We start from the raw sequence: 27,489 nt of genomic DNA on the forward strand, positions 1-27,489 counted from the left end.
GCGTGTCTATGTGTCTCTGTGGGAGTGCACTGCTCGTATGTGTCCGTGTGCAGGATGATGTGCAAGTGACAGGGCTGTGTGTCTCTGCGTTGTGTGGAGTGTATGTCTGTGCATCTATGTGGCGAAGGAGGATGCAGAGAGTTTTCCTCCAAAGCCCTGGGAGAGCAGTCAGGCAAGCATCACATTTGCCATTCCTTCTCCTCTTCTCCCTCCACAGAACCAATTCCTTCCCATCCTCTTGGGCTCAAATCCACCTCATTCATTCATTCATTCCAGAAAATACGGTCTCTCACCTCCACGGGCCCTGCCAGCCTCCTCCTTACACCCCAATCCTGGGGCCCTCTGCTCTGAATCATAACGACTATGAGGGCTCTCATTTATCAAATACGAGCCAATTACATGTCAGACTCCACACTCAGAACTTTACATTCATTTCCTTCCTCAATTCCCATGGCAACCGGTGAGAGGGCCAATGGTATGCCCGTGCTACAGGTGAAAAACGAGGAGACTTGGTGAGGTTTTGCACCTTCTCCAAGTTCACAGAGCCAAGAAGCAGATAAACAAGGATGAAAACCAAATTCTGACTCCAAGCCCGTGCCCTAGGCTCGTAACCCCGGGCCTCTGTACGGTCCTCACCCTCCCGCCCTCGCCCCATCCCTTGCCCAGTATTGAGTTGATCCGCACGGGGCAGGGCCTGGGACTCAGCCTTCTAGGGGGGGTCCCTTTGGGCTCTGCCCATTCGAAGTCGATATGTGAAGTCCACCCCGCGACCCGCCCGGAGGAGCCGTGAGTCAGGCCAGAGTGTACGTGAGGGGAGAGAGCCACCTCCCAGCTGCCCTTGGACTCAGGCCAGGGGGTGGCAGGGAAACCCTCCATGGCACACATTCAGGGGTTACTGCTGGCTAAGGAGCTCACTTGGACTGCTCAGAGACCTCTGTGTATGAAAACACACACGTATACACAGAACGGCCCTCCTGACCTCACTGCTGTGGAATCCCCTCCACAACCGCAAGTCTTAGGACTTTTCTTTTCCCCAGAAGTTCAACTTCAGAAGAGAAGTGAAGATTTGAAACACTAAAACATATACACGTTTTTCTTTTCTAACAAAAGTCTCTCTACACTTGTGAGTTTTACCTGAAGCCCAATAGCCCAGAAGCCAGCAATGCACCTGGCACTTTTTAAAATTCAAATGAAAGTCTGAATGCTGGTCCTCTTGCCTGAGGCAATAGTTCACTGGGCTCTCCAAAAGGCTTCCCTCCAAGAAATTCACAGAACCTTCTGGGCTTGTCCTATGCAAAACTCATCATATCCCCCGGGAGTGATTATCACCGGCTTCCAAAGGGGAAAATAAAGGTGCCTTGAGGCCATGCCCTGCCCTGCCTTAACTAGTGGGGTGGTGGAAAGAAGGGCTAGTGAAGAAGCACCTGGGCTGGTCTCCCAGTCTTGTGCTTGAATGGCATTTCACATTTGCCGCATCTGTGAATGAACTGCAAATTCCACAATGTGACAGCCTGGGGCTGTCGCCAATGAGGAAAAATCACCAGTTTTGAAAGTCTAGTTGGAGATTGCATCAGAGAAAGACACAGGGGGAGGCGAGGCAAGCAACCCAGCCTCTAAGAACGCACTTCACAATTTCTCTGAAAGCACGAAGCTCGTGGCCTCCCGGGGGAGGGCACATTTGCAAGGGCCAGATCTTAGCCCAACTCTCCCCCTTCCTTTCCTCTAGAAGTCGTAATTTAATTACATAATTAATTACATAATCTACCAGCTCAGGCCTTCCCACCTGAGAAGTCATGCTTGGAGTGGTGTCAGGTGGGAGCACCACGATGGAGATATACTAGTCCGCCGTCATCCCAACTAGAGCACGCGACTGGGTAGCGCTGCACAATTGCTGCTCGCTTAGCAAGCTCCTTCCCTCTACAGCTAACAGCTTCCTGCATCTTGCTCTCAAAGCCCTTAGCTCTCTTTATCTGGCTATTTTTAGAAACTGGCCTTCCAGATAGAGATCCGCTTCCCCAGGTGCCATCTTGGCACCTTCCTCAGCACCTCAAACCAAACGCACCCAGGATGCCCTGGGTCTTTCCTTCCTGCAGGCTGGAAGGTGACGCCCTTGCAGCCCTCAAGCCTCGCAGGCCTTCTGCTCCCTCTCTCTTCCTCACTCTTATGGCCCATTCTGCCCCAGAAGTGCTTCTCCTACCCTTCAGTCACCTTCTCATTCCCACTTCTACTGTGCAGGCAGGTATGTAGTGGAAGTAAGAGAAGAGCGTCACAATTCTGTCATTTCACGGGACCCTGTATGTCTCCCCGGTCCGGATGAATGGCTGACCCAGTCCATCTCACACACGGCTGGCATATCCACCCAGCTGACCGCCGTGCGTTCGTGGGTTTGGCTCAAAACCTTCCCGTGCCTCTCCCAGGGCTTATGCTCCTAGTCAAGAGCCTTCCTGACGGGACCCACCTCATCCCCTCCGTGCCCTTTCTCCAGTCTCAAGGTGCCAGGCTGACATCACTTTTTTAACCCCAGCATCAAGTTGCTCCCCGCAATCCTTTTTTCCTTCCTCTCTACCGATCAGAATCCTCCTGACCTTCAGGAACAGTCTGGTTCATTCAATCGCTTGAAAAATACCTGTGGAGGGCTGTGACATCCCGGGACGTCCCTCCCCCAAATATCTCATCCACATAGCTTCGACTCCTTTATTCCTCTAGCATTTGCTTCCTGGGTCCCTCAATTCATTCTTGGCCTTTACTGACTGCCTTGTACTCTCTGTCTTTTCATCGTGCCACCTCATTGGACTGTGAGTCTCTCAAGGACAGAATTGTGCTTTATTCATTCTTGTATTCCCCACGGCAACGACTGCCAGACACGAGACATCGTGGGTCCTCACATATTCTTGGAACAAACTAATAATCATTTTTAAAAACCCAGTTACGGGAATTCAGCTTAACTAGAAACGTTGGGCTCTCCAACCAAAAATGTAATAAAGACTCCCTTTATTCTGGGTTTAGTGCAAAATAAACAGAGAGGCTTGCCTTTTTTCACAGCATAAGCACGACTTGTGTGATTTACCGATGGACAAGGAGATTGTCTGCACTTTATCCATGCGACCTCTTGTCATCTGAGCTGTCTAACACCCTCCCCTTTCCCCTTGAAATCTGAGGCTAATAAATAGTTATAAACTGAATTAAAAGCTGATCTGACCCTCAGTACACATTTAGATGGTTTAGCTATGTGGGTATCACAGTACAAGACATGTTGTACGGGAAGAAGCTGGCTACACTGTAATTATCCCCTTTTGATGATCAAATCGGAAATTCACAGCCTAAGAAACTGCTAGCCAGTGATTCCTACCGGCTACATAGATGAAAGGGAAGCGGGATGGCAGTGCAGCGATCTCTGTTGCTCAGCTCTTTGTGATGGAGACCAGTCTGGGCGGAGGGGGTCGGGGTGGGAATGGCTTGAGAACTGAGGTCCTGCTGAGGCACCAGAGGAAAAAGCCGGCAGTCGGTCTGGGCCCTCCTCCTACAAACCAAGAGCTTTGCAATGCTGCTGGAGAATCAAATGCTCTGTGTTTCATTTTCCAACCTGAAAGCAGTGGGGCGGGTAACAGAGGCTGCTTCTTTGGAGAACAGTCAAGACCTGCTGTCTGCAGGAACCTGGAAGGACACCTGCGCCCGCAACCAGTCCCTCTGGCCCATCAGGGGTGCTGAGGCCACAAACCAGGCAGTCCGTGGGCCTGGCCCAACGGTCCACCACGCTCCCAGGTAGGGGACCTGACCTGTTGCTTCTCCTCCCAGCAACCATCACCAGGGTGACAAAGTAATGACTTGGGAAATCGTCTTTCTCCACTGTGGGACAGCAAATCTGGGGAGGGCAAGACTGTCCTTTCAGTTCATTGATCCCTTGATTCCCAGGGCCCAGCATAGCGTCTGCTGCCCGATTAAAATGTAGTGGATGAACGAACGAACGGGCACGGCATCCAGCTGCCTTGGCAACACCCTCACGGGGATGGGGCCGGGGGGAGGCGTTGTCGCCGACCCCTCCAGCATGGCTGAGGTGACTCAATGAACCACCTGGGCCCTTTGCCACCACCTTCACCCCAGTCACCTCAGGAGCCCCACCCTACAGAACCGATCTGCCCAACCAGGGCAGAGAGGGGCTTTCCCGGGCCCAGCTCAAGCCCCTACTTCTTCCACAGAGGCTCCGTCCCACTGATCTCAAGCCATTTATTTATTTCTTCTATAACCTCTCCCTTTCCAAGCTGCCACAGAATTTGCCATCCAGTCCACACTGTTCAATGTTGGAGTACATACCGCCATTTATTTATTTCTTCTATAACAAATTACAAGGCTACTTATTCGTCGATTTCATCTAATGAGTGGGTATAACATTACTTATCTCTTTCAACTCGCAAACAATTATAATATTTATAATTTTCAGAGGGTTGTGTGTACAGCACGCCGGCCAGGGATAGGGTTCCCAGATCTGCCAGGATGTGCACAATTTCAAATATTCTGTTCTGTTAGCTGCATAAACGCCCTTTTGCTTTTCAGATGCAGTGACCTATTTTTCGTTGGGAAAACAGGTCACCCTAGAACTACTTCTCTTGTTCCCCTTGTGGTTGGTGGCTGGTGAGCCCAGACCACATAGAGGCTCTCAGTAAACAGAATCATGGAATGTTAGCACCGGACAGGATCTAATACCTCTTCCTGCCCAAGCTCTCTGTAGGCTGGGAGAGAAAACCCAGGAGAGCTACATGTGATGGCCCAGCTCGACAGTTCGGCAAGTCTGGGGACTGAGACGCTGTGGGCTCCCATCGTGGCCCTTTACTCCCTTGCTAAAGGGTCCGACACAAACTGCCCACTTGCTACCATCTCTCCTCCTGCCACAGAGGGAAGCCGGCCAGCTACCCTATGGCCTTCGGGGGAAGCAGGGCTATATTTAGCTTGGAGGGACCGCTGCCTTCTGAACTCCACAGAGATGAAAACAGACCCCCTTTCTTTAAACCACCCAGTGTAACCTGCTGCACGTCCTCTTGCGGGGGGGGGGGTGGGGGTGTGTGGAGAAACTCCTGGCCGGGAAGTGTTTGGACCTTTCTAGAGTTAATTACTCCCTTTCAGGCGCCATGCCTCCACCCCTAAGAGCCCCCTCCCCAGATGCTGGGGAGATAAGGCTGCTGCTGAGGGGAAAACCTTGAAGCATTTAGCAGCTAACTGTGGCTCATAAAAACCTGCACTCCTGGAATTTAAAAAATTCACAACAGCCTCCATCCCTGTGGTTAAGTGAAGAAAGAGCTTTTTCAGGTCTCAGCACCCCTCCAGAAGGAGGTAAGAGAGCAGAGGAGAGGGGTACCGGATTCTCCCCACCGCTGGAAGTGAATACCCTTCTCCTGGCTCCCTCCTCATCCTCTCACTCCTGGCCCCTCCAGACTGCCTGGGCTGCCGGCTGTCACAAAGGAGAAATTGGGGCTCCGGGGCCACTCGGGGGATAGGCCACCCCTAAATCTCACAGCCGGGGCATTTCCAATCAACTCTGGGAACGTTAACTGCTTTTGCAAAAGAGCCTTTAAAATAATGGCAGAGAAGAAGGTGGGGTGAGAAGGTGAGGAAAGGAAAAACCCGTTATGTTCCCTGACCTAAGAGTCCACGGGCCTCAGCCACGAGCCTTTCTGTGAGCACATGACTTAGCAATGTGCAAAAGAGCCAGTGCAGAGAGGGCTGTGCACAAGGGCATCTGGATTTGTCATCTCTCCTTATCTAATGCTTTTTCCAACTTGTCCACCGCCGCAGACAGGAAACAAAGCCTCTTGATTTAAGAGCCTCTGAACTCTAGGGAGTTTCGGTTGGAGCTCTGTTTTCCAGGTTTAAAAAAGATATATTCACTTGAAACTAACAGTATTTTACATTTTATTATTTGCTCCTGTTTCCCTCTTTTGAAGAAGGTTTTGAGAACTGGCCCAAGACTCATTTTCCTGCAGAAAATGCTGTTTTACAGCGAGGTGCCCAGAGACCCCAGAAGGGTCAGTCCCTCTGGACATGCAGCTACAAGTGTCAGCCTCCAACGGGACCCAAACTCAGGGGTCCTGCCTTCCACTCTGGGGTCTAAAACTCAGACCACAGAAAAAGGGAGAAAGGAGACCCTGCTCGGTTAATTTTCTGGATGAAATGAACCCAGGTTGGTGAATCAGTGGTAAGGAGAATCTCTTGTAACACTTTATAGTCTGCAAAGCACTTTTCCAGAAATCATCTGATTTTCCCCCTTACAGAAGGAGTGTGTGCCGTGCCATTCTGATGGAGAAACCACTGCCCCTCTGGATTACAGACTTCGTAGCTGGAAGGGATTGAATTCAACCCACTCATCTTAAAGAAAAGAGTGGACTCGCTCTGTGCTCTGGCCAACAGGGAGCTCAGGGGCCAAATCTGTGAACTCTCCTTGGGTGGGGTCATTCATCTGAAGAAGAGGCACTTTTTCCCTCCTCTAGAAGGGAATTTATGAAGTGTCAAGGGGCCCCTGAGGATGCCCCAAGCAGATGTAGGAATCCACGGAAGCAGAGTTAGCTCATCGAGTGAAATTCCAACATTCAGGCCCCAGGGTTTAGTGACTCATGCCTCTGGCATCCCGGAGTGGGATGAACTTGGTCTAGACGGATGCAGTTTTCTTCCACTCTCTGCTTGGGGAATTCCAGTGTGCTCCGGAGAAGGAACAGGCCTGTGAGGGTCATCTATAATGGTCTGTGATCTGTTCCCAGTCTCCAGGCGTCCACGAGGGTGCATAGTATAGAACCCGGCTTCACCCTTTCAAAATAAGGGTGAGAAGAGATGGGGTGTCTTCGTGACCTTCACTAGTCTAATTGTTTACATCTGGGGTCACAAGACACAGAGAAGGTATTACCTGACACTTCACTCTTGGCTGCTTTTAAATTTATGGGCCCCCAACCGGGGGAAGTTGAGAGGAGTGGGGCTTTAATTTTCACTTTGATGTGGAAGAGTGCAGGTGAGAAGTGTCTCCTTTCAAGGCCAAAGTCATGACGGGCCAGAGAAGCGGTAGAGAGAGATCCAGAGCACACACACTAGCTGGCATCCCTTCTCTGTGTGTGTGTGTGTGTTTGTGTGTGTGTAAGATGCATGACCCCAATTCACACAATGGTGGGCACTGCCAATAGCCAGCTAGTGTGCACCCCCTGTGTGGGCTGGGTGCGTTTTCATAGATGCAGAGAAACAAGGGATCTTAGAACTTGGTAATCACCTCGTCCTGTGTCCTTCCCATGTAGGGATCTGGCTGTGATATTCCTGGCAGGAGGTCATCCAGTTCCTGCTTGAGCTACTCCAGTGACAAGGAGCTCACCTCTAACAGGTAAGCCCCGTCCCCTGTGTTGTAGAGTCTTCAGACTGTGTTGAAATGTGCAGCCCCATCACTCAGCCTTAAAGAGTTTTCACACAGAGCTGACATCTACACCCCAATCCCTCCCCATCCATCTTAGTTCTGGAAGTTAGCATTAATCGCACTCTTCTCCATGGTAGCACTTCAATAGTTGAAGAGGACGGACATGTCTCCCCCCACCCCCATATCTCTTTTCTTGACACAGTATCTTCATTTCTTCATACGATGTGGTTTCCAGACCTGTCTCCACTCGGCTTGTCCCTCCTCCGGGAGACACAGTTAAGAGGTGACCCCAGAACTGCACTTAGTTCTTGGTCCAAAAAGCAAGGAGTTTAGGGAAATAAGTCTTCCCCCAGTGTATCAGTTTACGTTCACTTTTCTAGCAGCCATACCATACCTTTGGCTTGTACTGAGCTTTTAGGCAACCGGTTCCCTTCAGGGATCTTTTAAATATAATCGGTGCTTTCAGTCACTTTCCCTGGCTTTTATTCGTTAGCTGTTCCCTGCTCCCAACCCCCGCCCCCCGTGAACCTTGATATAGGACCTTATATTCATCTCTAACATGTTCCAGTTTGGGTCTATTATTTCAACCTCCTGAGGTTTTTCTGAATCTCACTCCATGATGTTTCATCCCAGCAATCCCTCCTAGTTTTTGTGTCTCCTATAAATATTATCAGTATACATTTTAATCTCCACGCAAATTTCTGATACATGGTGGAAAGGCAGAGAGGAGCCCTGGGCTACACCAGTAGAGACCATCCACTGTGTTCACGCTAATTAATCAGCAGTTCTGGGTATCATGAGTCACGACTCCCCCCTAGCTGCATGTCCACCAAACCCACATGTCTTCCTCTGGTCCAGACACATCTAACAGGGGACATTTCTCTAGCCAAGACGAGTGACTGCATGACTTAAGCTACTGACACAGCTATTACACGAGGTATTTCGGAGAAGCTTCTCACATCCCACAAATATTCCTGGTAGGTGGTCTGGGTGGCTCCCTACCCATCAGGCCAACCCTGCCCGTACACATGAGCTTGAGCCACAAAGTCCTGGATGGAAGAATCTTCTGGTAACTCTTCGAGGTTCTCATCAGACACCCTGAGATCTAGGCCTGCTGATGACCTGCTTTTAGCAGATACCAAAGGGCAGAGATTACAGGGGACTACTCATCAACTGAAAATTTCCACAGCATCCCTGGCTAGACAGGAAAGCTTCTAGTAGATCTGGTCCACGGGAACCAGTCTGATTCGTATAACAGCAAGAGGGAGGCCTTCTAGGAAAATACAAAGCTTAGAGGTTGCAGAAGTTATCCAGCCCTTTAAACCAGACTCCCCTCAGCTAGCCCTCTCTGGGCTACTGTAAACTCATTTAGGACCTAGGCTCCTTGCCTTGGAATGATTTTCCAACTTTCCCCAAGACACGCATCTTGTCTTCTTCTGTTATAAGGGCTAGACGACAAGGGTCATGTTTACTTTCCCCGGTGGTGTCCCAGACCATGATGTGTGTACAGCAGGCCTCCAACAAATGTAGGCAGATACTAAGCTTTCCTATCACAGAATCTCAGTCCTTCCAGAATAAGAAAGTTCTCGCCAACGTATTTTTTTCCCAGTCATTTCTCAGCCTATTCCACCCAATTAAAGTTCTGCTTTCTCTATGACCCATCTTATTTCCCCCTTAAATGCTAAGCAGTAGAACTGGCCCATAGAGCTATTCCATAAACATTTCTCTGTTGAAGTGCCCTTCACAGAGTCCTTTGCCAGCACCATTATTTTTTTTTTTTTCTAGTGACAGATGAGCCTTCTCATTTTCCCAATCCAAAACCCACAAACATTTTGGCCCACTCTCCTTTGATTCAAGCTATCAGTGGCTTTCTTATGCCCAGAAGCCTGGATCTTTGCTTGACAATCCATGTGGATTATCCTGAGGTTGTAGGATGAGCAAAAGCCCATTAACAATGTCACACATTTGGCCTTGAATCAAGGCCAGGGTTTGCTGAAGCTGTTGGTTTCAAGCAGGAGCCTAAAGAAGTCTCTTTCTATGGTCTGCTGGCCGTTTCAGAACTTTGGAAATGTAACGGTCAATTCATTAGAAAGAAACATCTCAGTCATTGGTGATAGATATGGACTAATATTTATTTGTAGTTGATTAATACTGGGATTCCAAAATTTAGAGATCCCTGATTTAACTTGTTCAGTAGAATTATAATACTGTTAGATCCAATTGCTACTAAAAAATTTCTGTGGAACCCCCCCCCCCCGCCAAAAAAAACCCTCAGAGATGTCACACATAAGTTCACTGTCCTATTAGGCAGGGCAATACTATGAAGGAATGATCTGCTTCTACGCATTTCTCATCACTGTTTAGTTTGATATTTTATCCTAGGATATTCTTTTTTTTTTTTTTTTGCGGTACGCGGGCCTCTCACTGCTGTGGCCTCTCCCGTTGCGGAGCACAGGCTCCGGACGCGCAGGCCCAGCTGCCATGGCTCACGGGCCCAGCCGCTCCATGGCATGTGGGATTCTTCCGGACCGGGACGCGAACCCGTGTCCCCTGCATCAGCAGGCGGACTCTCAACCACTGCGCCACCAGGGAAGCCCTATCCTAGGATATTCTTCACCCAAGTGGATAATGATCTTTGGTTTTCATTTCTGGGAAGAAGAAAATTTGGGAATTGGAGATATTGCTCCCGTTAGGTACCCAGCGTTATTTTTATTGGATATGATGGTGAATTAGATGTAAGCCCTGCCCTTTGGAGTTTCCAACATTGGAAAGATGAGATACATATGAGTGGGTGCTAATTATTTCATATGAGGTTATAAAGAGTGGCGATGGAAAATGTCAAACTGGACTGGATAAGTCCACCCTCCAAATTATAAACTTCATGGTAAAGCAAAGTTGTCATCAGGAACTGGAAGACTAAATAAAGTACATCAACTCTGCAACCATCTCTTCTAGTTATCCCAAATAAAACAGCAGCATTTGAAGAGTGTCAACTAGAGGTGGTCTCATGCTGCCAGCTGAGAGAAGGCTGGGAATCCTTTTCCACACTATTATGCAGGCTTGGACCAGTTCCCAGCATACTCAGTGTGCTCTTGGAGCATATGAGAAAGACTGGGACAGACTGAGTCATGGCAGGAAAATGTAAAGACCACAGTCTGGGGAGAACTTCCTCCGGAGACCAAATAGGGCAATTTCAAGAGTCACCTCTCCTCAGCATTAGTCCTGAGGTCAGCTGGCGGCTAAAGCACAGTGAAGGCTCCTTGGCCTGGATTCATGGCAGATCCAACATCCCCTTGGGGGTTGGAGTCCCCTCGAGGAGGGAGCCTTGGCTGCCTCATCTTCCTGTCCTAAGCCCCACATATGTTGCACACAAGACGACTGCATTATATATTTGTTCATTTTGTTCTCTGGCTGGAGAACTTGTTGAAAAGATCAATCTGAAATTTAGCCATAAATGTAGAAGGGTCACGAGCCCTTTTGCCATTCCCAAATGCTGACTTGGGTCAGGCTGGCAACATCAGAATCATCTAAGAGAGCTTAAAAATGATAACCTGAAATGATAACCTGGTCCCATAGTGGGAGACTCTCATTCAGGAGGTCTGGGATGAGGTGCCAGTGCATTTTAAAAGTGATTCTGGAGACTTCCATGGTGGTGTAGTGGTTAAGAATCCGCCTGCAAATGCAGGGGACACAGGTTTGTTCCCTGGTCCCGGAAGATCCCACATGCCGCAGAGCAACTAAGCCCGTGTGCCACGAGTACTGAAGCCCGCGCGCCTAGAGCCCGTGCTCCACAACAAGTGAAGCCACTGCGATGAGAAGTCTGTGCACTGCAACAAAGAGTAGCCCCTACTCACTGCAACTAGAGAAAAGCCCGCGCACAGCAACGAAGACCCAACACAGCCATAAATAAATAAGTAAATGTAATTAAAATAAAATAAAAGTGATTCTGATCCCCAGCTAGATCTGGGACAACTGTCCTAGGGCAGCCAGTCCCCAGGATGACCCCAAATGACCAATACCTTCTGTAGTCACACCCTTGGGTAATCTCCTCCCACACTGTATACTGTTTGTCTGAGTGACCAATAGAATACAGCAGAAATGATGGCCCATCACTTCCGAGATGAGGTTATGAAAGACGCAGCTTCCCTGTTTTGCTCCCTCTCTCTTTCTCTTTTGAGTCACTCACTCTAGAGAAAGACAACTGCCATGTCTTAAGGATACTCAAGCAGCCTATTGGGAGGTTGTGTGGAGAGGACCAGAGGCCTCCAGCTGACAGCCAGAAGGAAGCAAAAACCTGCCGACAACCACAGGAGTCAACTTGGGAGAGGAGTCCCCAGCTCCAGTTGACAACATGACTGCAACCTCATAAGATGTTCTGAGCAGAGTGAACTGGCTGACCACTCCTGGATTCCTGACCCTCAGAAGCTGTTCAAGACAATCCATGTTTGTTGCAAAATATGAGGGGGGTGGGATAATTTGTTACACTGCCGTTGCTAGCTGATACACCTTCCTAGTCCAAAGGGCAAGCTCCTGTACATAGCACAGACCTTTCTAGCTTCATTTCACACTATTTCCACATTCATAATTACAGTCTTGAGTGGTACCGACCTGCTCATCCCCAGTTCACACCTCCGTGCCTTTGTGTCTTTGTCCAAGTCGTTCTCTGTGTCTGGAATGCCCTTTCCCCACTGATAGCAGCCTCTTCTCCAGAAATCCTTCCTCAACTGCCCTGGCACCAAATGAAATTGGTTTAGGTCCCCCCACCTGCCACAAAAGTGATCACACACACTTCTCAGAATCATAGGTGAGAAGTGAGATACATGGAAGAAGGAAAACATTCACATGAAGGAGTCATCAAGAGCACATGAACTTGTCAGACAGAGAAAGACAAATACCATATGATATCACTTATATGTGGAATCTAAAATATGACACAATGAACCTACCTACGAAACAGAAACAGACTCACAGACTTGTGGTTGCCAAGGGAGAGGGAGGGTGAGGGAGGGATGGAGTGGGAGTTTGGGATTAGCAGATGCAAACTGTTACATATGGGATGGATAAGCGACAAGGTCCTACTGTAGAGCACAGGGAACTATATTCAATATCCTGTGATAAACCATATGGAAAAGAATATACAAAAGAATGTATATATGTATAACTGAATCACTTTGTTGTACAGCAGAAATTAACACAACACTGTAAATCAACTACACTTCAATTTAAAAAAAAAAAGAGCACATGACTTGCCTCTATGTTGTTGATCAGCGAATTGTCAAACTTGAACCCAGGAATTCTTTTGTCACTGCACACCACACCCACATCTTCCGTGTGCTTGCAGTCAGTGACACCCCAGCCATTGGAGGAGCAGGCTGCGAGGGTCCCCTCATTGCCGGTGCAGTAGACGTTGTCCAACCAGATGGGCCCTAAGGAAGCAGAGAAGAGAGAAGCCAAGCTCCACGTCAGTGTAGGTTTGAGTCTTTGGGGGCACCAAGGGCGTACACAGAAAGAGAGTTTTTCCCTAATTTTGGTAGCTGTGTGTGGTCATCAGTTGGTCAGCGTGTTGAGATATTGCATACAGTTCTAGACCATCTGGATTCCCTTGCCAGAGGGATGAGATTTAGGGATGTGGCAGATTGAACATGATTAGAATAGAAATCAGATTTAAGCCCAGAAGGCACGTGGTATAATGGGAAGAACAGGGACTTTGGATACTAAGCTGTTTGATGGGAGTTCTGGCTCAGCCACTTAGCTGTATGATCCTGATCAAAGCTCCCTTTTCTCATCGGTAAAGTGGGGATAATAACGACACTCGAATGACAGGGGCGTGTGCAGATTAGAGATAATGCATGACATGTGCCTAATTTATCATTGGTCCATAGTTACTCAAAAAATGGTAACGATGGGGCTTCCCTGGTGGCACAGTGGTTGGGAGTCCGCCTGCCGATTCAGGAGACTCAGGTTCGTGCCCCGGTCCGGGAAGATCCCACATGCTGCGGAGCGGCTGGGCCCATGGGCCATGGCCACTGAGCCTGCGCGTCTGGAGCCCGTGCTCTGCAACGGGAGAGGCCACAGCAGTGAGAGGCCTACGTACCGAAAAAAAATAATAATAATAATATAGGACGCTTGTGAGACATACAAGCAGGTAGGCAAGGGAGTGCTGCCCCAAGAGCTGGGTGAACTACATTTTTATAATCAAAGGAAAAGTGGGGAGGGGTAGAAGACCACCTTCTTCCTCATTCTCGAGTAGACATCAGGCTTCCATCATCATTCCCTCCTCCACATTGGGCGGGGGGGAGTTTTTTGTCCCTCTGTGGCCCAACCAGGACTGTCATGGCGCTATGGAAATTAGCAAAAAAGGTGGCAATCCATGCTAAAATAAGGTAAATCATCTCAGGTTTCAGTATAATGAGGGTCTTCTACTTTTGAATGTCATCTTTCTCCTGTATTTTTGTTTTTAGTGCGTGCAGAGGAACAAGTCCTAGGAATCGTTAACTTACTGACCTCAACTGGCAGGATACAGGTGTCATTTTCCTACCATTGTTTTATTGTCTTGAGGCCTGTCTCGTGCTTCGATTGCATGGTTTTATTGCTAAGCAAGCTTGCTTTCTTGAGTGATCATTAACTTACAGGGGTCTCCCAAAGTTCCCTCTCTGTCCATGATCTCTTAGTGGGATTTTTAAACTATTGGATTATCTTACCCTATCCCTATCAAAATGGTGTAACCCCTATAGAACACAGTATGGTGGCTCCTCACAAAATTAAAAATAGAATTACCATATGACCCAGCAATTCCCACTTCTGGGTATATATCCAAAAGAATTGAAAGCAGGGTCTCAAAGAGATATCAGTACACCCATATGCATTACAGCATCATTCACAACAGCCAAAATGTAGAAGCAACCTAGGTGTCCATTGACTAATTGTGGTCTATACATACACTGGAATATTATTCAGCCTTAAAAAGGAACGGCATTCTGACACATGCTACAACATGGAGGAACCCTGAGTTCATCATGCTAAGTGAAATAGTCCCGAAAAGGCAAAAACTGTATGAATCCACATATATAAAGTACTGAGAGTAGTCAAAATCATAGAGACGGAGAGTAGAACGGTGTTTACCAGGGGCTGGGGGAGGGGGAGTTGGGGAGCGGTTATGTAATGGGTATTGAGTTTTAGATCTGCAAGATGAAACGTGTTCTGGAGACGGGTTGCACAACGGTGTGAATGTACTTAACATTACTGAACTGTACACTGAAAAATGGTTAAGATGGTACGTTTCATGTTCTGTGCATTTTACCGCAATTAAATTTTTTTTTAAATGTTAAGTGCTAGAGGGTTTTCAAGTAGTGAGTTTTATTAGTATTACTACGCAATGAAAGGAAACAAAGTCAAAGCTCCCCTTTTTCTCAGGACTCCGGGAGGACTCTAGTACTGCGGTCCCCAACCTTTTTGGCACCAGGGACTGGTTTCGTGGAAGACAAGTTTCCTGGGGCGGGGGGAGGGGGGGATGGTTCAGGCGGTAAGACAAGCGCCGGGGAGCGGCAGACGAAGCTTCACTCGCTCACCTGCCGCTCACCTCCTGCTGTGCGGCCCAGTTCCTAAGAGGCCACAGACCAGTACCAGTGCACGGCCTGGGGGTTGGGGACCCCTGCTCTATAGTATAATGGAGTCAGAAAACCTGAGTTCAAATTCTCTCTGACTCAGGCTTGGGCACCACGTGACTGGGTCAACTGCTTCACCAAAGCCCATTCTCAAGCGAAAATAATGATACCAGCAAATAGGTCGCCATGGAGATTCAATGAGATAACATATGTGCCTGGTATGTGTTCACCCTCCCTTTCTCCTTCCTCCTTCCAGTAAGTCAGAAAAACAATGCATTCTGTTGTTTCCATGATGCAAGGAAAAAGCAGATAAAAAACACTCCCATTGTAAAGATGAGAAAACCAAGGAGAATCTGAGGTTCTTCAAGGTCAGAGGGGACCCGGGACCAGTCTCCTGACTTCGAGGCCCCGCTGAGACATGTCTGCTGCGACAGATGGCTGCTCAGGCCTCAAAGGAGAGCACCTCAGACATACTGAGGGGAACAAAGGGCTTATTGAAAACATCTGGGCTGAGGTTTTCCAACTGGTTTCTCAGTTTGGCCTTGTTTCCAAGCCATCAAGCTCCACTGAAACATATGCTCCCTAATCGATTGCTGTTTCAACAACAAACCAATGTTTGTCTTGCTAAGTACTAGCAACGGAAAAGACCCTCCACGTTCGAAGCGGGGCCTCTTCTTTGGAACATTCTGTAGCAAAGCTGCTGAATGGACAGAGACGGTGAAAAGAAACAGAGCCCTCATTCCCTCTGCAGTGAGAGAAACCACCTTGGCTAAGGAGATGGGAAACAGGACAGCACACAGCTAAAAGCAGCAGGAAGAGCTGCAAAACAGATGCCCCAGGGCCTGCTTTACTTTTTGATAAGGAAGATTTGAAATTAGCACCCTGGAGCGCTAATGGGAACTATTATCCCAAAGAGTTGCTTTCTTAAGAAGCTTCAATTCACCCCCAATAATTCTACCCTCTAGGCATTCCCACCAGTTACCTTCTTAGATAGTGGCAATGTACATTTCTACTTAGCCCCAGATGCAGGCATGATAAACTCATTTGGCCTGATTTCATGATTTTTTTTTTCCTGTATGCTTAATGCCTAACAACTAGAAGGTTCTGATTCCAAAGCAACCAGCTCTTGTTCTGCTATTGGAATGCGGGGTGCTTCCGGGCACAGTTCAGTACATGCCATCTCAGAGCTGCTAGGAAAGTGGCACTAGGGACACAGATGGGGCTCAAACTTTGGATGCAAAATGCCAATCCGAAGCAAAACTCCATTTTACTCTTTCCACTCATTTCGTCTAAGAAATCCTTCTCCTGATGAAAGGAGAAGAGACGTACAAACAAGTTAACAGATCATTTGGAGGATAAACATCATAAATAAAATTCTGTTTGAACGCCAGTACTCCCCAGGGCTGTTGGGGCAATGGAAATCATTCAACTTAGATGCTTCAGGACCCCACTGTGATCATCTGCTGACTTTGTCACTCTGATCTGAAGAACGAGGGAATGAGGGGGAATCACATCTAACCTCAGATCTGAGGACAGGCAAAGGAGAGCAACCATCTGAGGTTCGGGTGCCTGTGAGGCCATCCAGAAGGTGAGAAATGGGGCAGCTGTCCCCTCTAGAACGTTCTAAAAGGGCCCATGATTTCTCTGAGCTCAGAGATGTTTTGGGAGAAAAAATCTATTGAAAGGCTAGGCTGGAAAACCTAGAAGGTCCACGGATGTTCTCCCCAGCTTCGTTACTACAGCCTGAACTTCAAAGGAGTTGATGACGGTGGCACTCCTGGGTGGGTGGCCTCTCACAGGTTCACCTACAGTGTTTCCAGTTCATCCACAGAGCCGACTAAACCCCATCGGAGCACGCCCCAGGGCACTGGTCACTATGCCAACTGTTTTTAATATTCTTCAAAGTCAATCTGAATCAGCATTGGTGGTGTCGTCGTGAGCATAGCTGCCTTCCAAATCAAACTGAATCAGTTGATTAATATTTACTGAGTGACCCCCTTGTACCCAGTGTTAAAAATCCTAAACTGACGCTGATGAGATTCAAATACATTTTACATTTAAAGGGTCTCTCATGAAAAACCAAGTACCGCTTTACATAGACAGCATAATCCTTAAAGTCCTAGAGACATGACAGTTAAAATTTTTAGCATCAGTTTCTCCCTTCCTCTCTTTGGTACTTTTTCTTTCCTAAGTCTCGATGGTCCCAATAGCCCCAGAGAGGACGCTTCCAATACTCTAAGTTACTATACCTCCTCCCTCCAATGACTCTCCTCCACCCTACATCAGCCAGCATCCCATGGTCACAGCTTAGACCTTGACATTACAAACAATTGCACTCCCTCCCCAATCGCCATTTCAACACTTCTGCTGTGCATCTGTACCTACAGCTCCATCTTTCTAGCACACTCATTCTAGCACTGCACTCTCAACCCACAACCCATCGATCCTAGCAGCTTCCCCCAGTCCTTCAATGGCTCCATGGAGTACCTTCCTACTTACCCAGTGTGGACTTCATGGACCGCGATTTTCATCGTTCCCTGGAAAATTCCCTCTACTCCTGTGAACTTTTCTCCCTTCGTCATCCTTGGATGGCAAAGTTTGAGCCAGGCTAACTCACCTCTCCAGCCCCCCCATGGCTGCTCCTGAGCAGGGGAACATGGGATGGGGAAAAACCATATCCACCTTACCTGATGACAGGTAAATTTTGTTTGGGTAGAAAGAAAATAAAGATGTCACTAGAAAAACCCCAAAGTCATTGGAAAACACTTGTTATAAAATAATTAGGCTTAGAGAGCCTGGAATAGAAAACATAAATCTGATGTTACCCCCAGAACACTCAGCTAGCAGAAAAAAGGAAGATGTGAAAGGATGGAGAAGTGTCCAGAGTTTTTGTAACAAAGACAGCAAATGGGTTTTCAAACAGCGTATGCTAACTCATCTGTGCTGCTTTCACTCATATCATAGTAAGGAACCCAGAGCCAGCTTCAGAGAACATTTTACTTTAACTGCCGTGTCTTGATCCGGTTATTCCAAAAAGACGTATTCAATTACACAGAGGTGAGACACGTATGAGGTGCTATTTCCTTCTCCTATAATTTCTAGAATAACCGAAAGCAAGGGTTGGAAGGGACCATAACAATGATCTATTTCAGTGACTCCCAAACTTGGCTACATGTGCAACCACTTGGGAGGCTTCCAAAAGTTACAGAGTCCTAGATTCCAGCGCAGACCTTAATTCTGAACATCACGGGATAGCACCCCAGGGGATTCTATGCCGTTGGTGTGGCACTAATCCGTTTATCCAGGATGAGAGTTTGGGCACCTCTGATTCCAGCAGCCAGGCCCACGCTGACACCTGTGCAGCTGCTTGGCCAGGGGGAAGAGCTGCTTTTGCTTTACTAACCCAAGGAGGGGCCCTCCAGCTGGAGATTTTATTTTATTTATTTATTTATTTACTTATTTATGGCTGCGTTGGGTCTTTGTTGCTGCGCACAGGCTTTCTCTAGTTGCAGCGAACGGGGGCTACTCTTCATTGTGGTGCGTTGGCTTCTCACTGTGGTGGCTTCTCTTGTTGTGGAGCACGGGCTCTAGGCACCAGGGCTTCAGCAGTTATGGCATGTGTGATTCAGTTGTTGTGGCTTGCGGGGTCTAGAGTGCAGGCTCAGTAGCTGTTGCACACAAGCTCAGTTGCTCTGCAGCATATGGGATCTTCCCGGACCAGGGATCGAACCCATGTCCCCTGCATTGGCAGGCAGATTCTTAACCACTGCATCACCAGGGAAGTCCAGGTTTTATTTTTAAATAATGTCCTTGACCCTTATCTACTTTCTTATTTAAGACCACAGACTATGACAGTTTCAAGAATTCTTAGAGAGCCTAACTTTCAGATTAGGAAACTGAGGGCAAGGAGGATAAACGTCTTCCCACAAAGCATATAGATAGTTAGGTCGACACAGGACTAAGCCCAAGGTTCTGGGCTCTAACACCTGCCCTCCCTCAAAATTACCCACCCCCCCAATTTTTTTTTCAGTGTATTGGCTTAAAAAGGGAGGAAAGAAGAAGCCAATCAAAGTGAAAAACCCAAAGCAACTCGGTTCCTGTCCTGGCCAAGCCCAGAACAGCGTGTTGGTATTAAAAGTGTGAACTCTACCGGGACAGGAGGGTGGAAGAGTCAGGGGACACTAGCCTATGGGCAGCCTTTGTGACAAAGAGCAAAAGGCACTCCTTCCAAGGGGGCGGAAGAAAGGCACCATCTCCCCCTGGCTGACGCAGCCCCAGGCAGGGCACAGGGCTCAAGAGCTAACCACGGACTGACTTCAGCCGCTCCCTAGGGTCACTAACCAGCCTGGTTTCCCAGGACCAGGAGTTTCCCAGGCTGCCAGGCTTTGTGCGCTAAAACCAGGAAAGTCCTGGGCAACGCAGGACCGGCGGTCACTGTCCCCCTCCCTGGCACCCCTCCGCTCCCACCTTCCAGCACAGACACGGAGGCTGCCCAGATGGTGTATTATCAGGAACTGCTACTTGACAGTAACTGCAGCTCCGTTTGCCAGGCCATCCCCCTAGAAGCCTGTGCCCGGGCTCTCCAGGTGACCCCAGTGCTCGGTTCCCAAGCGCAGAGCGGTTTACCTTCCCCTTTGCCGTAGGAAGAGCTGGGGGTCCAGGACTTGGCCTCCACGTAGCCCAGCTCCCGGCAGACGACGTGGGCAGCGTGGATGGAGAAGTCGTCGTCACACACGGTGCCCCACCGGCCGTCATAGTACACCTCCACCCGGCCCTCGCTGTGCTTCCTCTTCTGGCCCGCCAGGCGCAGCTGGATCTTGACCACGTCGGAGGGCACCTGAGGCCGGTGGTACTCCGGGGCGGGCTGCTGGAAGTACTCGGGGTAGTGGGGCCAGCTCTCGTACTGCGCCAGGCTCAGGGCGGGCAGGAGGGCCAGCACAGACAGACAGCCGCAAAGGCAGGAGCCTCCGGGTCTCTCCATCCCTGTCCTCGGGCTGGAAGACCTGATGGAGGGGGACACTTGGTGCTCAGGAGGGATGGGCAGGAGCTTCCTGGAAGAGAGGAGAGGTTCGGGTTACAGACATCTGGAAAATGGCCAGTAATTTCGTACTCTTTTGCTTAGGATTGAAAGCTCATTCCGGATTCCAACCTCTTCTCTTCTCCCATCTTATGCTTCAGCTAGACAGGACTGGGAAGTCCTATTTCTTTGCCCACCACCTTCCCAGATCTTTGAAATGCTTTCTTCCAGGATGAGTCCTGGCAGGAAACAGAGCACACTTAGACTTCATTTGAGTAGAGTCTTTTGGTTTGTTTTGTTTTGTTAAATATTTATTTATTTATTTAGCTGTGCTGGGTCTTAGTTGTGGCACATGGGATCTAGGCTGCAGTACGTGGGGTCTTTAGTTGCGGCATGTGGGATCTAGTTTCCTGACCAGGGATTGAACCCGGGCCTCCTGCACTGGGAGCGGGGAGTCTTAGCCACTGTACCACCAGGGAAGTCCCCATTTGAGTAGAGTTTTTTTAAAAAGACTAGGTACATTAATGGATAAAGAAGATGTGGTACATATATACAATGGAGTATTACTCAGCCATAAAAAATAACGGAATAATGCCATTTGCAGCAACATGGATGGACCTAGAGATTGCCCTCTGGTGGGCTACTGAAGCAGCCCCCAGGGACTTCCTTCCAAGGCGGGCTTATTATCTAGACCTTCTCCTCACCCCTCCCAGACACCTTCATATCCCCAAAGAGGTTACAAACTGCTTAAGGGCAGGACTTGTTTCTCAGCCTTCTTTGGCTCCTCCAGAGTGAGCACGGTAGGTTGGAAGACATGTTTATGGAATGAAAAGGTGATTTGGTTCCAGGTACCGAGTGGCTGGAGAAACGCAGATGTGACAGCGTATGTTGAAGAGGGCTCGGGTACTCCCAGGTAAGGTGGCCTTCCTCCCTCTGGACGTTAGCTGACCTGGATGGAAACGGCATCTTCTGGGTGCTGAGAATAACACTACGAGGCTTTGAGTCTCCATCTTTACTTACTCACGGGCACATACCTGAACCTTCCTATAGCTCTGCTTTCAGGCTCCAGGCCTCCAGACACCCCGACATGCTGCCCACCCACACCCCAGATCTCATTATGTTTTATACTCTGGACCTCAAGATGGCTGAGACCACTAAACAAGGAGGTCAGAGGTAGAGTCCCTTAAACAGCTCTCACGCAGGGCCTGTCCTTAGCTGAACGGTGGAGTAGACCCAGAGAGCAGTCCTGAGGCGCTGCTCTAGCACTTGCGGAAGCCGAGGATGCCCAGGAGACAGTTCCATCCCTTTACATAGCTTACGTCCCTGAGGGCTGCTGGGGGCTGAGTCCAGCCCGCTCTGTGCACAGAAGGGAGGCATAAAGCTCTTTGTACCAAACAGGAGAGGGGCTGAGTGGCCCATCATCAGGCAAGGGAGAGCAGGACAGCAGAGTGAGGGGGTGGGGGGTGATCACAGACTCTGGAGCCAGACAGTCTGGGTTTGCATTCTCATTCTGATACTGACTAGCTGTGTGACCTTGGGCAAAATACTTAACTTCTCTCTGCTGTTTGATGTTTCGTAGCTATAAAATGGGTAGGATAATTATATCTAGCTCACCGAACTGTTATGAGGATTAAATGAATGGTACATAATAAGCCCTACAGGCGCATTTGCTAAATGAAAATTTTTAATTTTTGTATTTTCAAGATTGTGGTCACCGTACCCAGGTGGAACCTACCTCTATGAATTCCAGGATGAGGTCCTAGAGCGGGAAATAAAAACTTAGTTCATATACCTTGATCCTTCCATAATTCAGAGAGCTAGGAAGACTGTCTTAAAGGACTGCAGGGGTATTTCCTGGAAGAGGAAGTAGACTTGGAAGATGGGGCCCCCAGAGGAAACCAGGACCAGCAGGTGAAAGCTACAGCAGCGCGTCATACATTCTCTATTAACCAGGTACAGAGGGTTAGGCCAATTGTATGACTCAGTTCATGGCACACCACCAACAAGGAAGGACGAGATAAGTGCCCAGAACACCTGGGAGGGATGATCTAACTCGGAGAGAGGCAGTTCCACATCTGTCGGGATGGCCAGGCAGTGCCTGGTCCCATCCTGGGTTTTGGGGCAGAGATGCCTCAGCTTTGGGGGGCAGTCAGGACCGAGGACTTCGGAAGGCCCTCTGGTTCACTGGAGATCCAGCCATCCTCATCCTGTGACTCACAAACAAGGCCAGAAAGTTGTGGGGTTCCTGCAACGGCCCTCTTCAGACCACAGCCTGACAGGCTAGTACGTGGCTCTGAAGGCGATGAGGGGTCATCGCCTCCTCTGCCCTGGCCATGTTTCATTCCTGTCCCAGCACATTGGCGTCCACAAGCTCATCTATGCCTCACTAGAATCTTGAGACATGGGTGGAGTAGCCAGGGATGAGGATTCTTACTCTACGAGGGAGAAAATCAAGAAGCAGAGAGAGAGGACTTTTCTGCTAGACTTCACCGGAATTGCACTGTTCGTGCAGGCAAAGCCAGAAGTAGTCAACCCCAAGCTACCCAAACATCCATGATCCACTATCACATATTTAAAATGTCCAAATTCCACCTGGGACACAGATGCCTTTATAAGGCGGAACATACCTACGTTCCTGGCTTCAGTTCCAACACTTCTCTCCTTGCCCTCACTCCAGCCCTTCACGTGTCACCCATCCAATCATATCAGCCTAGAGGGGCTTAAGTTTTCCCACCTCGATCAATGTGCTCCATCCCCACGCCTCCCCTTCCCTCCGAAAAGTGTACGTCACAATCCTTCCTGTTGTTCAAGGAAAGCTTCCCAGATGCTCCTAATCAGAATAAATGTCTTCTCTGATTCTCTTTAAAAGAGCATCCTGCTTGTGCTCTACACCAGTGTCATATCAGGCTTTAGTGGACACTCAGTCCCAGGGGCAGAAGCCATCTCTTGTCATTTCCACACAGTACCATGTGTTTTTGGCTATGGCACACTAGCTTGTAACAGATAAACCTTCCCACCAAGGACAACTGGAAAAGGTAGGTAAAACACGAAAAGCATGTATCTGAAGACACTGGAGAGGTATCGAGGCAGCAAGGACTCAAGAATCCAGAGAGATGGGAAGTACAGCGAGGTAAGCCTGACACTCGTGTCTGCTTTTCCCCTTAGGCTGTTTGCCAATTCCAAGGCAGTTGCCAACAGGCTGGGAAGCTAAGCAAAACTTCAGGCATCCTCCCAGGACTCAGGACACAAAAAATTGGAGTTCAGAGCCTGCCAAGGAGGAAGGGCCCTGTTAAATAGCCCCAGGCTTTCAGATAGGGGTCCCTGAAGGGCTAAACTCTAGAAGTTAGGACAGAGTTACTTTCTACGTGTTAGAAAGATCTAACATCCGTATAATTGGAATTCCAAAAGAGGACAGAGAGGAGGTCTGGAAGAAATATTTGAAAAGATAACGGCCAAGAATTATACGAAACTGATGAAAGATAAGAAGCCCAAGAAGTACAGTTTACCAAAAAAAAAACCATACCAGGGCACATCAAAATCAGACCATGGAAAATCCAAGACAAATAGGAACGCTTACAAGCAGCCGGAGTATAAAAGGAGTATTAACTTCAAAGGAGCAGCAGTAAGGGTAACAAGTTGGCCTCTCAACAAAAAACAAGGAAACAAAGAAGATAATCACATGACAGTTTTGAAGGGTTGAAAAAAATAAGTCAGCCTAGAATTCTGTACCCCCTGGAGAGAATAAAGGTTTTCACAAAAGTGGAGAGAGGACTTCCCTGGTGGTGCAGTGGTTAAGAATCTGCCTGCCAATGCAGGGGACAGAGGTTCGAGCCCTGGTCCGGGAAGATCCCACATGCCGTGGAGCAACTAAGCCTGTGTACCACAACTACTGAGCCTGCGCTCTAGAGCCTGTGGGCCACAACTATTGATCTCACGTGCCACAACTACTGAAGCCCACGCTCCTAGAGCCCATGCTCTGCAACAAGAGAAGCCACCGCAGTGAGAAGCCCGCACACCGCAACGAAGAGTAGACCCTGCTCGCCACAACTAGGGAAAGCTCACGCGCAGCAACGAAGACCCAACGCAGCCAAAGATAAATAAATAAATACATAAATTTATTTAAAAAAAAAAAGTCGAGAGAATTTATCATCAAAGTTCTCCAAGATGAAAATACTAAAGGGAGTTCTTCAGACCACAGGACAAATCATCCTAGATGTGGAATGAAGGAAATGGAAGGGGGAGCTATGCAGGTAAATCTGAATGAAGATCAACTGTGTAAAATAATAATGTCTTATGGGGTTTACAATATATGTGTCATTAAAATACCATGGTGAAAACAGCACAAAAGGTAGAAGGGGATTAAATGGAAGTGTTCCAAGGTCTTTGCACTATCTGGGAAGTGATGAAAGTACTCTTTTCTATTAGACTTCAGCAAATCGTAATAGTCTTAGTTAGATGCATACTGTAGTCTTTATGTAATCAGCATAAGAAGAGAAAAAAAGTAGAATGAACATGGCAATAAAGGGGAGAAATGATGGAATTATTTTTTTTAATCCCGATTAATCCAAAATTAGAGCAATAAAGCAGAGAAAAAGTAACATAGAGGAGTTGTCACAAATAGAAAAAATAGTAAGATGGTGGACTTAAAACCAAATATATCAGTAATTTCGTTAGATGATACTGCAATGAAAAGACAAAGATTGTCATAATGGATTTAACAAAACAATATTTTCCATTTCCTATGGAAGACCAAGAGGTTTAAAGTAAAAGGATGGAAAAAGATTTACCACACACACATTCATCCAAAAAAAGTTGGTACAAAGTAAGATAAAGTCAACTTTCAGACAAAAAGTGTTACTGAAGACAAAAACTTATGATGATGGAAGAGTCAGTCCATCAGGAAGATATTAACTAACTCTTCTCAGTTTGTATACGCAGACTCCGCATGTATGAAATAAATATTGACAGAACTAATAGGAAGAAAACGACAAATCTGTAATCAGAGTGGGAGATATTACACACCGTTCATCAGGAGAAGCAGACAAAAAATCCTTGTACTAAAGAAGTGAACAATATGATAAACAAATGCGACTTAATTGACAAGTTTCTATCAACTGGACTGAGAAGACAGACTTGCTTCAAGTCCACATGCAAGATTTACCCAAATGGACCCTAACCTGGGTCATAAAGCAAGTCTCACCACATCTAATGAAATCACACACAATGTGTTCCCTGACTACAGTAGAATTAAGCTATACACCAATCATAAAAGAATAACCATTAAATCCCCCAATATTTGGAAATGATGTAAAAGGAAAAAAAGTGTATTTCTGTTCATTTCCATTGAGGCCACAGTATCAAATTGATTTACTCATTCAATAAACATTCATTGAGCTCCTGCTACACATTAGACCTCATGTGGGTAAAGCAGACATGCTCTTGCCATGGTTCTAATAGGAACTGACAGGGCATTCATGTTCTAGCTGTGGTTTGCCTACAGGAAATCAGGGAATATTCATGGATGGAACCACCTGAGCCAGGTGGCCTGACCTTGAACTCAGCAAAGTTTTTCCTCTTGTAGCCAGTGTCTATATCCTCATCTGGCAGAAATTTAAGACAGAAAGTCCACGACTTGCCAAAGGTCCCACAGAGTGACAAACCTACAACCAATATGAAGCTAACATTATAAAGTGTCTCCCCTATGCAGGCACTGTGTATGAATCATGCCTTTTTATTTTCTGTATTTCTGCCGTTTTGATATCTGGGGTCTATGCTGACTCTGGAGAACGACTACTCAGAAACTACGCTACCCACTTTCTGGTTAATTCTTAGCGATGATAAAGGACTCACCCACAAGTGTACTCTGCATGTGTAAACCAATCAGTCCAGAGCTATACCTTCCCAACTATTTCCATTCTCAAGATCTCACACTCTGGGCCACTAACCCCCTGCCCTAATCACTCTAAGACCAGGTACCAGATAAGAAGAGATGGTCCCTATGCCCTTATGCCCCAGAGAGAGGTGAAATTATTCAACTAACCAATCCTTAACCTGATTAGCCTGCTTACTGTGACAGTCATAGTAGATGCTCTTACCCACATTTTCCCCTCACTCCTGCCTCTGACCAACCTTGGTGCTTCTTCCTGTGGCCCTGCATGGTGTGCCAGGCCTCCTTGATTCTAGGGATCTGTGACTATAACCTTCTTCCTCCATGACAGTCATTTCTGTGTCTGTGTCTTTCCACACCTGATTAAAACAAGTCTTGGGTACATTTTAAAACGTACACATGATTTAATGTTTGAAAACATGACTCTCAACATTCTGCTGTATTAATTCACTTAATGGGGCAAACACCACTACTATCAAGGCACAGAGAGTTTCAGCAAGTTGCCTCAGGTTGCACTGTTGGTTAAGTGGCAAGGCAGGTTCTGAACGAGGGCAGCAGGCTGACCTGTGTCCTTCACCTTCACCTCTGTGCTCTAACAGCCCCAGTCCAGCATTTTCTTACCATCTCCCAAGCTCCCCCTCACGCGAGAGCTACAGAGGCCTGCAGATTGTCTATTCACATCTCAAAAAGAAACGGAAAAAGTATGTGGTTCTGTAATTTTTTAAGAGGAAGTCGTAATCTCTGGATTTGCATATCTATAAACTGCTCCGCCCAACTTCTTGGACTCTCCAATCTGTGGGAATGAATGGCTAGTGCTCAACTCTTAAATCTTTCCTACAAAAGTGCTCCTGAATTTTTTGCTTCCTTTGTGGGGCTTCTCCTACTCTCCGGGGAATTGTAAAATATTAGACCCAGATGCTTCTCTTTTCTTTTTAAAAATAACTTTCATGGTTTTTTCTTTCTTATTGCAAAAGTTATACAACTTGGTGATACAAATCTGGAGAACACAAACAAGTAAAAAGTAGAAAAGAATTTGCAATACCCCTATTGGATAGAATGATTGTCAACACTCTGGTGTACACCCCTTCCAGCCTTTTTTCTGTACATATATATTTCCTCTTAAAACTTACAATAATTTTCTACATACTCTTTTGTAAACTGTTTTTCACATCTACCAGTATATTGCAAACATCATGCCTCATTGACTTTTACAAGATTTTTATTACATAGTATTCAATCTTATGAATGCACCAGAAGATTGAATAATCTTACCAGTAAATTTTTTACTGCTGTTCACATAGCTGAAATGAATATCCTTGTAGCTAAAATTTTCCACAGTCTTGGGATAAACTCCTAAAGGCAAAATTTCTGGGTCACAGGGCTGTTAAAAAGTGAACGCTTCTGCAAAACTATATTAACTGCCTCCAGAAGGACTGTGCTAGGGTACACGTCGGCCTGAAGTATGTAGATTTCGCCACAACCTCAAAACTCTAGCTATGACCATGCTTTCAGACCTTTCTCCATCTGATAAGAGGGGGGGAGGTATTCTGTTGTAACCAACGTTTCTTTTGCTATTAGTGAGGTTGACCTTTCTTTTCTT

The 27,489-nt window shown here is 47.4% G+C and overlaps 2 protein-coding genes across 2 annotated transcripts in view; both read right to left on the bottom strand.

The window, feature by feature from the left end:
• ENTPD4 (ectonucleoside triphosphate diphosphohydrolase 4) overlaps positions 1-27,489 on the bottom strand; it is a 424,151-nt gene that overhangs the window by 315,247 nt on the left and 81,415 nt on the right. The gene's annotated exons all lie outside the window — the stretch shown is intronic.
• Positions 1-27,489, bottom strand: part of LOXL2 (lysyl oxidase like 2) — a gene marked incomplete at its 3' end in the record, with an annotated part of 101,383 nt that overhangs the window by 52,877 nt on the left and 21,017 nt on the right. Inside the window, exons 2-3 of the mRNA XM_082841991.1 lie at positions 19,612-20,036; positions 12,632-12,807 (exon numbers count right to left, since the gene is read on the bottom strand). Coding sequence (XP_082698117.1) covers positions 12,632-12,807; positions 19,612-19,966 — 531 coding nt within the window. The 5' untranslated portion in view covers positions 19,967-20,036. The remainder of the gene's footprint in view (positions 1-12,631; positions 12,808-19,611; positions 20,037-27,489) is intronic.

Source organism: Leucopleurus acutus (genome assembly GCF_964270905.1).
Source record: "Leucopleurus acutus genome assembly, chromosome: 7".
NCBI classification, from domain to species: domain Eukaryota; kingdom Metazoa; phylum Chordata; class Mammalia; order Artiodactyla; family Delphinidae; genus Leucopleurus; species Leucopleurus acutus.